Source organism: Echinops telfairi, unplaced genomic scaffold (genome assembly GCF_000313985.2).
Source record: "Echinops telfairi isolate 266 unplaced genomic scaffold, ASM31398v2 ScPeMD7_60;HRSCAF=208, whole genome shotgun sequence".
Classification (NCBI taxonomy): Eukaryota; Metazoa; Chordata; class Mammalia; order Afrosoricida; family Tenrecidae; genus Echinops; species Echinops telfairi.
Window position 1 is genome coordinate 7,074,255 of NW_022103958.1, and position 10,411 is coordinate 7,084,665.

The 10,411-nt window shown below is 59.7% G+C and overlaps 1 protein-coding gene across 1 annotated transcript in view; it reads left to right on the forward strand.

The window, feature by feature from the left end:
- Positions 1–9,971, forward strand: part of ALX4 (ALX homeobox 4) — a 46,765-nt gene extending 36,794 nt beyond the window's left edge. Inside the window, exons 3-4 of the mRNA XM_004708314.3 lie at positions 6,905–7,033; positions 9,654–9,971. Coding sequence (XP_004708371.1) covers positions 6,905–7,033; positions 9,654–9,971 — 447 coding nt within the window. The remainder of the gene's footprint in view (positions 1–6,904; positions 7,034–9,653) is intronic.
- The last annotated feature ends 440 nt before the right edge of the window (positions 9,972–10,411 follow it).

The window sequence follows — 10,411 nt, forward strand, 5'->3', positions numbered from 1 at the left end:
CAACATAACCCAACTCAACCCTGCCCCACCCAACCTAACCCAACTCAACCCTGCCAATCCAACATAACCCAACTCAACCCTGCTCCACCCAACCTAACCCAACTCAACTCTGCCAACCCAACCTAACCCAACTCAACCCTGCCAACCCAACATAACCCAACTCAACCCTGCCAACCCAACATAACCCAACTCAACCCTGCCCCACCCAACATAACCCAACTCAACCCTGCCCCACCCAACATAACCCAACTCAACCCTGCCCCACCCAACATAATCTCCACCAAACCAGCCCACCTTCGAGCACACTGCCCTATTTTATCTTGCTTATCCCCCCCTCCCTGGAGAATGAGTTCCTGCAGAGCAAGGACTCTTGTTCATCTCCGTCTCCACCAGTTAGAGAAGGCCATATCCAAGAGCAATCAGGGCACTCCATAGACGCGTGTGGGTTGGTTGAGCTCCTTTATCCAGAGGCGTGTACTGCCCCCCCCCCACGAACCTCCCCTTCCACCCTGCAAGAAATCACAGCAAAGAAAGAACCATAAAGGGTGCAGAGAACTCTGAGCAGTCAGAATATAGGACCACAAAATCCACCCTGCACTAAAACTATGGTTTTAACTCAAGATATGCTCCGCCTGCGTTTCAACCCGAAGCTCATTAGTAAAACAGCAGTGTGGCATTGTCCTGTGCCAGCCCCCGTTCTGGGGACCCAGGGACATCAGGAGGCTGAGTCCACTCTGTGTGGGGACAGAGAGCCCCAGGCCATTCAGCAGGCCCCAAGGGCATGGCGGCTCTGGCTCAGTGTGGAATCTTCAGGGTGGCTCTGTGGCACCAGTAAAAGGCCCATTGGCCTCAACCCTGCTCTAAGGCTGAGCCATCTGTGAGAGCCCAGAGGCCTCCTCATCCACAATGGCTGATGGACAAAGGAAGGACAGTTAACAGTAAACATGTCATCCGCCCAAACCTCAGCTGCCCACAGAGACTGCCCAGCGCCATTCTGAGCATGTTCCTTGAGGGCAGCTGCCTGGCTCGACCCCTCCCGAGTGGCGGGTGAACTTTGAGTTAAGGGAGGATGCGGCAGGCCTGCCATACCCACTGACCCACTGGAGGAGGGACACTCAGTTGCTAACTGAAAGGTGGAAGGTTCAAACCTACTGAACCCCAAGGCTCCATGGGAGAAAGTCCCGGCAGTCCGCTACTGTGAAAATGACAGAACACAAACAAAACCCCTGCCAGGGAGTCGGTGCCGACTCCTCACGGCCCTCTAGGGTTTCCCAGACTCTAACTTTTTACGGGAGCCGAGAACCTCATCTTTCTCCCTCGAAGTTCCCTGGTGGTTTTGAACCACTGACATTGCAGTGAACAGCCCAGTAGGTAACCACAATACCACCAGGGCTTCTCCTAAAAGACCCTGTGGGGCAGTTCTGTCCCCCACATGGTGCTGCTATGAGTTGAAATGAACAGGACGGCCCTGGAGAACTCGCCATGTGACCCCGTGTTCCTTGGGGATCCGACAGTTCTAGCCAATGGATTTGAGATGAGACGCAGGAGTTGGTGGGGAAAGGAGTGGACGGGATATGGGACGTGCCTGTAGGTGCTATGTCATTCTGTGGGATTAACACAGCCCATTTTCTGTTCTGTGTGTTCATGCACCCAAGTGCATATTGTATGTACCTGTATGTGTGTGGCTACGTGTTCATGCATACACATGGGTGAAGGTGTACTTGTGTGTGTGCAGTGCATGCATGCGTGCCAACAAATGATGGCCGGAGCCCTGGCAGCATTGTGGTGACGAGACGGACTGAAATGCAGGCTTGGCGGGTGCTCTGCTGGAGAAAGATGGGTCACTGTAAACAGTGACCATCTCAGAAACGCACAGGGGCAGTTCTACCCTGTCCGGCCGGGTCGCTAAGTCAGTGATGACTCACACGACGGCAGTGAGTTTGGTTTTTTGGTTTGTTTTCCGTGCCTAGCAGGAGTAGAATTCTCTTAGGACAGAGAGAAGGGTGGCTTCCCCAGGACAACACACGGACAGGACACTGGGCTGAGTGTCTCATTTTTCAGGCACCCCCTCCCTCACGGGGAGAACCAGGTGTCTTCTCTGCACGCATGCTTACACGTGTACACACACACACACACACACACACACACACACACACACGCTGCAGCAGCTTACAACCCAAGGTTCCTTATCTTCACGTACAAGTGAGAACTAGGTCCTGAAACTCGGAGCCCATTGGGTTAATAAGGAGAGCACACCCTTCACCCTGGGGCTACTCGGCAGGCGGGCAGGCAGCTCAGGAGGAAGGGGAGACCCCTGCACAGCTCTGTTCGCCTCTCCTGGGAGGCCCACGAGGAGTTAGGCTGAGTGCTGGAAGGCTACCTGGTCTTTGCGGGCAGGTGAGACAGACGAGGCTCAGGGGCTGGGGCAGTGCTGGCCTGGCTCCGAGAGTCAGGGCTCGGAGCCCCAGCCCAGTGCATACCCGGCTTCAGCTAGCACATCCCGGACAGACGCCAAATGGTTCAGACTTGTCTTTGTCTGCAGACAGCAGGGTGGGTGGGATCTTCTTGTGCGTCAGACCTCTGGGTTGAGCCCTGGGCCTGGCAGTGCCCTGGGGGTGGGGGTTTGTGATGGAACACCACCCCCACCCCCACTGCCTGCCTCTGCAGAACATGGGGCGCGGGTGGGGGGCACCCTGCTGGTGGAAGCCAGCTGCCTGGCATAGAATGGGGATGGAGCTGGGGAGAGTGGGGGGAGGTGGGGGTTCCCTGAGATGAACCTTTTCTTGGAAAGACCCCTGGGGTCTGGCCCGGCTCCAGGGGTCTGTAGGGGCCTCTCTCTGCTGTCTGGGATTCCAATCTCCGCAGCTGGTGTCTGAAGACAATAAGACAGAGGCCTCCCCACCCTGGGCCACCCCACCCCGGCCCCAGATGGGCTGCGGTTAGCGAGGCCTCCACCAAGACCGTCGGTTCCTTGTACAGCCTGGTCCTCAGAGAGGTCTGTGCTGAGTGCACCCAGGCCAGGGTGGGCCGGGAGCGGGGTGGTCCTGGGCGCCACGTCAGCGTGGAGGAGCCCACCAGTGCTTCTTGGGGCTGCGCAGCCACCCAGGCTGGGGCTGAGGTGCTCTGAATCACAGGGGTGGGCTGGGGGAGGGGAGGGACTAGGGGTACATCGGGAGGGGGAGCCCTCAGAACCCCAGTTCGCTTCAGGGGTTCCAGTGGGGCAGGACACTCTGAGTCTCTGAGTGTGGCCTGAAGTACCGAGGGGCCCCGGGAAGGCCCCACCCTACCCAGCTGATGGGCGAGGTTCCTGAAGACCAGAAGGGCCAACAGAGCTCAAACCTTGGCGGTAGACCGAGGCTGCTAGAAGGGTAAAGCCCAGGGACAAAGGGCCTGGGGGGTGGGGTGGGGGCAGCTCCACCCCCTCTCAGGGTGCTGCCTCTTCACCCCCATCTCTAGCCCCCACATAAATCTCTCACTGGGCCCTCCTTCCACTCCCACCCCAAAGCCAGTGTTATCTGGGCTCACCTCTCCCCCACCCGGCCATCCATCTTCCCGGATAACCCCAGGTCGCCCTTTCTCCCTGCAGTTAGCCCAGCCCAGCACCCCCCTCCTCACATTCCACTGCCCCTCCTTCCCCCACAGCTCTGCGCTCCATTCTAAGCTGCCCACCACCTTCTCCCCTGTGTCCTTCCCTGACACCCCCACGCCCACTCCCTCCAGGTCTGGACCCTCTGCTGCCTCCCGCGCGCCCCCCCCCCCCCCCCCCCCCCCCCCCCCCGCAACTTCCCCCCAAGGATCAGGTGCCCACAAAGGCCCCCAGGAAGGCCCTTCCATCAGAGGGGGCAGCAGAAACCTTGCCTGGCTGTCTCCCTGCCCCCAAAGAAAGAAAGGAAGGGGCCATATATCTTGATGCCTCCGGTGGGCTTCACCCCTCCCCCCCAGCCCACCCCCCTCCTCCCAGAGAACCCTGGGAGGCTGAGGAAGGAGCGGAAAGGCTGAGCTAAGCCTGCAGGAAATTAAACATGAAATGAAAACAAGCACCTCTGATCCATTCTCTCATCCTGCCCCCAGCCCCGCAGCCCAGGCCACTGATAAAGGGAGATCCCATTTCAGCAGCCCAGACGGAGACCCGATCCAGCCTGGGCTCCCTGTGGGCAGCCTGGGTGCTGACCCCAGGGACCCCCAAAGGACGAGGGTCCCCAGGAGGCTTTGGGGAGAGGGCAGGCACAGGCAGGAGAGGGACAGGGGGTGGCTGGAAGAGCAACAGCTCTGGCCCGGCCAGCAAGTGTGCACTTGGGAGGGGGCGGGGTGTGTGTGTGAGCCAAAGCAGGAGTGGAGGGCGGAGACCTACCAGCAGGAAGACCCACACTGTGGAAGGGCCATGCCCACTGCATCTTTTCTCCGGCAGCTCTATCCCGGGTTGGGGGTGTCCCCTCGAAGCTGGGACAGAATGGGCTGCTGCTGCCATCCCATAACTCTCTGGGACCAGGCAGAACTGCCCCACAGGGCTTCGTAATCTCTAAGGTGGCGTTGTGGTTACATGCTAGCTGCAAGGTCAACGGTTCAAAACCATTAGCCGCCCTGCAGGAGAAAGACCAGGCTTTCTATTCCTAAACAGTTAGGGCCTCAGAAACCCACAGGGGCAGTTCTAACCTGCCTTCTAAGCTTGGAACTGACCCAACGGCAGTGAGGTTGGGTATTGGCTTGGAATCTCTAAGGCACAAAATGGCCAGGTGTCTCTCCTCTCCCTCTCCCCACTCCCACTCCCCCCTCAGGTCTCTTCCCACAGCCACCTGGTCCATTAGAACCACCGATCGTTGGGGTTTTGCAATTGGCCAGCTCAACACATCTAACCCGCAGTGCCACCAGGGTCACATCCACAGTGTGCAGGACTCAGAACACGTCTGGACATCCTGCCTGCCGTCTGTGCAGAACCCAGCCCCGCTCCAGGGCTGCAGAAACTGAGGCCATGGGCAAAAACTGAGGCCGGGAGCACCCCGGCTGTACCGGAAGCCCAAGCTGGTCAGCCTGTGTGCTAGCCTGCGGCAAGGCCCATCTGTTTCCCAGGGCCAGGGCCTTCTCCGAGGGGAGCGGGAGGGGGCAGGTCGCAGCAGAATGGGCAGAAGTTTCTCTGCGAAGCGGCCTCTGAGGAGCAGCCACGGCCTTGTTCATCTCGGGGTTCTGCCTTTGACTCAACCTAAAGCTATCCCCAAGGAGCCTGGTGGCACTGTCAGTGAGCTACTGGGCTGCTAAGCTCAAGGGCAGCTGTTCGAGTCCACCAGCCACTCCATGAGAGGAGGCCAAGGCTCTGGGCTCCCGTCTGGTCGAGAGTGTCTCAGAAACACCGAAGGGCCGTTCTCCTGCACCCTCTGGGGTCACTTTGAATCAAAATGAATGGGATGGCAGTGGGTTTTGTTTCAAAACTGTTCCCAGCCTAGAAACTGGCCCCCCTTTGCTCCCTCTCCCACCCTCCCGGCCCCTATCACCACTTGCCGAATGTCAGCTCACAGGGACGGAGGCAGCAGGCTCCCTGGACAGCGGCCCTGGGAAGTTCTCCCCAGGCCCCAATGGCCCCAACCTCCCATCACCAAATCGCCCCACCACTGAGGCACACACCCGTCTCCCCAAGAGGTCGCAAATGTCTTGCCTGCGATGACTAACCTGAAGGCTGGCGGCTCAGTTGGGTCCCCACTCCCAGGGGCACTGTGGAAGAAAGACCTGACACCCTACAAAGATCGCAGCCCAGAGAATCAGCAGGACGCGGAACTGACCTGACCGGCATGGGTCTGGTGGTTGGTTTAGAGGCTCTAGAACAGCGGTTCTCAACCTGGGGGTCAAATGACCCTTTCACAGGGGTCACCCAATTTATAACAGTAGCAAAATGACAGTGATGAAGTAGCAACAAAATAGTTTTATGCTGGGGTGGGCGGTTACCACAACATGAGGAACTATATTAGAGGGTCTAGGCATGAGGAAGGTTGAGAACCACTGCTCTAGAATCATCATCCCGGCCACCTCCCTCGCTCCATGGCAGGAGGGGCTCGCTGCTCTCGGGCAGACCGCTTCCCTGGGCACTCGAGGGTCAAGGCCACATCTTCCTCTCCTCACATCTGGCCAGCGTGCCTCCTCAGCCCTCCTGCCTGCCAACCCCTCAAGGACCATTCCTCTCCTCCAGGAAACCTTCCCAGATTGCCACAGCCTCTGCTGCTAAGCTGAACCCCATGATGGCATAGGGCCTCACTCACCTGGGTCCCTGCACGTTGCGTTGGGAGGCTACAGGGGAGACTCGGAAGGTGAGGGATTCTGCACCTGGGTTGAGAGGCCCCAGGGAACCATGGGCATTCTAGAAAACTGTTATTAGCTGGGAGAAAATTTCCCTTGAGGGACCTTCCTAGCTGGTGTCAGGGGCTCTGGTGGCACGAGGCGGCTAACAGCAAGGTCAGGCAGTTCAAAACCACAAGCTCTGTGGGAGCAGGATGGTGCTTTATATTCCCCTAGAGAGTTACAGTCTCAGAAGCCCACAGGGGAAGGTCTACCCTGCCTTCAAGTTCCTATGAGTGGGAATCGGCCCAATGGCCTTGGTTTGGTTTGGTGGTCAGCAGATAAGGTTGGCATTGGGTCGATGGCGCTTAGAAAGATGACCCCTGCTTGGCTTTATGTGAGTGGGGTTCACGGACTCTAGACTCGGAGACTCCAAGTTAGCTGTCAAGGTCACGTCCATGACTGGTGGACAGCTGCCTAGGCCTGGACGCTTTTGTCCAGGGCTCCAGGCCCAAAGCAGCTGAGGACCAGCTGGGCCTGCCACTCCTCCCCCGGCAGCTGGGCCTGGCTCCGGGTCAAGGTGTGCCGGCCTTGGGGCCTCTGGGGCAGGCCTGACCCAGCAGACATCTGCTTTGTCCTGTAGGTCTGGTTTCAGAACCGGCGGGCCAAGTGGAGGAAGAGGGAGCGTTTTGGGCAGATGCAGCAGGTCCGGACCCACTTCTCCACGGCCTATGAACTGCCCCTCCTCACGAGAGCCGAGAACTACGCCCAGGTGACTGCCTCCCCCTGGTCCCCAGCCGCTCCAACTCTGGCAGTGGGTCACCTAGGAAGGACCTGGGCCCTCTCGGGGGTGGGGACACGGGGCTCCAAGTTGGCCCTTCCGGCCTATTCCAGATGCGTACCCCAGTTCACAGCAGCAGGTGTGCAGCCCAGAGCTGCTCATGCTGGTGGCATCATCACGCCCCGCCCCCTTGGCTGGACTGCGGGCACAAGGGGGCACCTTTCCCACCACGATCAGAAAGGCTCACGGCAGTCTCCCACCTACTCACCCACCTTGCTGGCCAGTCTGCTCATTCCACTCCGGGCTTCTGAGCCAGTCCAGACCAAACCCCACAGGCCTTCGGGAACAGGAATCCTCCCAGAGCATGTCCTTGGGAGGGTGGGAGGGGGTCCTGAAATCTGGTGGCGAAGCTGGAATGAACATGGAACTGTGAGCTCCTCAGCTTAGGCTCCAGGCCTGAGTCCTTTCAGGCAAGCCACAAGGCATTGAACATTGCAAAAAGCCTCCACCCAACTCTTGTGGAAGGTCTGACTAGGGGGTTACAAGCTGCTGCTGGGCCACCCTGACTGATGGTGGCATCCTGTGGCATCCAGACAATAGGCTGTTGTGATCCATTGAAATTTTCATTGGCTAACTTTGGAAAATAGATTTCCGGGCCTTTCTTTCTCGTCTGTCTTAGTCTGGAAGGGCCACTTGAAACCTGTCCACCATGGGGGACCCTGCTGGCTTTGAAGATACCAGTGGCATAGCTCCCAGCATCCCAGCCACACAGAGGTCACCACCATTTGCCCTGACGGACTGGGGCGGACGGTCTGCTCTAGAGAATGACAGCAGGCTATGTGGGTTATCTTGTTTGCTTCGCAGCTCTCTGCCCCACTGGGTTCCCATGTCCCACCTCCTCCTGCCCCCTTACAGCCTCTTCCTAGCTGTCTGTCAACCAGACCCCCTCTCTGGTGGCACCTGGGCCCTTTGTGGGATGCCAAGGGATGAAAACTGCTGGTGATGCCAGGCACCCAGAGTGCTGGGAGAGAGACACTCATGTGTGGGTCCACTCCGGATGCCCTTCAGCCCGTTTGGGCCAAGGTGGCCACCCCTTCCTGCTCAACCTCCCCCTGGCTGCCACCCAGCTGCACTGAGCCCCACCCAGTCTCCTCTACTCCCCCAGTCCTGGGCTGTGCCAGTGTATGGTCCCTACGTGTCTTCTCCGTCCCAGGACTCACGTGAGGCCGAGGAATGTGGGCCATCTGGCACACTCGCCTGGCCTGTGGGTTAGCTCCTGCTGCCAGCTCACACCTCCTCCTCCCCAGGTCCCCCCACTCCCTCCTCCCCTCCACCTTCGTCTCTTCATCCAGGTGCACACGCTAGAAGGGGAGGTAAAAACAAACACAGGCCTCCCCCTCGAGCTGCCTCCGACTTCTGCATATCAGGATGGACAGCCCATGGGCCCACTCCCCAAAGCAGTGCAGAGGAGCGCCCTGGGCACCCTGTAATGGCTATGGTGGCCTCTAGGCCACCTGAGACCTGGGGCCCAGCTTTCCAGCTCTGAATGTCACCCAGTGCAGCAGGAGGGTAGGTGGGTGGGGGTGGGGCTCCTTCCTCAAAACAAGAGGTACAGGAGGCTCTTCTCAAAGCTACCCCCACTCTACACTCATGGCCAGCCCCCTAGAGATGCTGAGAGCAGAGGAAACAGAGGTCCAGGGCTGAGCTGGAGAGGGGACAGCGATTCCCTACTGGATGCTGGCTCCCCTACTGACAACTTGTCACCCTGCTGTGTGGGCTTCTAGTTTGGGCCCCATCCACCAGTTCTGGGCACTCACTCCCTCTTCCATCTGCAGAGAGATGTTGCTTGCCATCGGATCCCCTGTAGCCCCATGGTGCCAGGGCCCTGCCACTCCCTGGGTGTCTAAGGTGGGGGGCTTTGGGGAGCAGATTGGTGGGCCTGTCTTCAGAGGTGCCTCTGGGTAGCTTTGAACCACCAACCTTTGGGTCAGTGGGAAAGTGCTTATCCATTCCCACCACCCAGGGACTCCTTTCAGTGTCAGGTGGCTCTAAGCGCTCAAAGGCTGGGACCCCCCAGCCACTGATCTTGGTTCCTGGGAGAACTCAGACCACACTCCCCACCCCAACCCTTGCCAACACCACTACAACCCACCCACCCTACCCAGCTTGGCGTTGAGGTCAGTGGTCACTACTTCTACTCCTATGTGCTGGGCTGGTGGAAGAGTCCAAGGTCACTGACACCCAGTTCCTGCCCCTCCAGGGTCCACAGAGGAAAGGAAGGCAGAGCTACAGCGGAGTCTCATCAGGGACCAGGGACTGGCCCTGCAAGGCTGTGCTCAGCTGTTTGCAGGGCTCTGGGCTGTCCACTCCCTGGGCCCTGGATGAAGTTTGGAGTTGGGTCTTGACCCCAACTCTTCTGATCCTGGGAACAAAGGCACCCAAAACATAAAACTCACCCCTCCCAGGGCTGCCTGGGGTCCACTGATATTTGCAGTCTCTCCTGTGAAAGGACTCTGGGGTGGGCATTCTTGTGTGAGAAGCAGCCAGCTAAGGAAGAGTGAGAGGGCCCCCTCCTGCCGGCCTGTGACCCTTCTCCCTGCACTCTCCCCAGATTCAGAACCCGTCCTGGATTGGCAACAATGGTGCCGCCTCACCTGTACCTGCCTGTGTGGTCCCCTGCGACCCTGTGCCCGCCTGCATGTCCCCGCACGCCCACCCACCTGGCTCGGGCGCCGGTGGCGTCACCGACTTCCTGAGCGTCCCAGGCGCTGGCAGTCCGCACGTGGGCAGCCTGTTCGGAGCCGCTGGCCTGAGCCCCGGCCTCAATGGCTATGAGCTGAATGGCGAGCCGGACCGCAAGACCTCGAGCATCGCGGCCCTGCGCATGAAGGCCAAGGAGCACAGCGCAGCCATCTCCTGGGCCACCTGACGGCGCCCTCCGCCCCATCCCGTGCCCTCCCCCACCTTGGGGCACTGGCCACGTCCATGCTTTCCAGGCCCCCAGCCTCCCACTCGACTTGCCTCTTAGGAACCTGGCCTGGCCCAGGGGCCTGACCTCAGCACTTTCAGCCCATCCCCCCACCCCCCACCAGCCTGAGGCCCCGTGGACCGCTGGGGGGAGGGTGCAGCTGCCCCCACCCTCCCCTCCCTGGCCAGCAGGCCTGAGAGCCCTGCCCAAGCGCAAGTAGCAGAGCGCCAGGGCGCCTCGGGCTGCAGCTTCCATCCACTCTTAGCCCAACACCCTTCTTGTCCAGGGCGCTCCCTGAGTCACAGCTCGATTCCCACCTGGACCCAGCAGCACCAACATCGGCCGCCCACCGCTCTGTTCCCGTGGGCCCTGCCCACCTCCCTGTTCTCTGTGGATCCAGG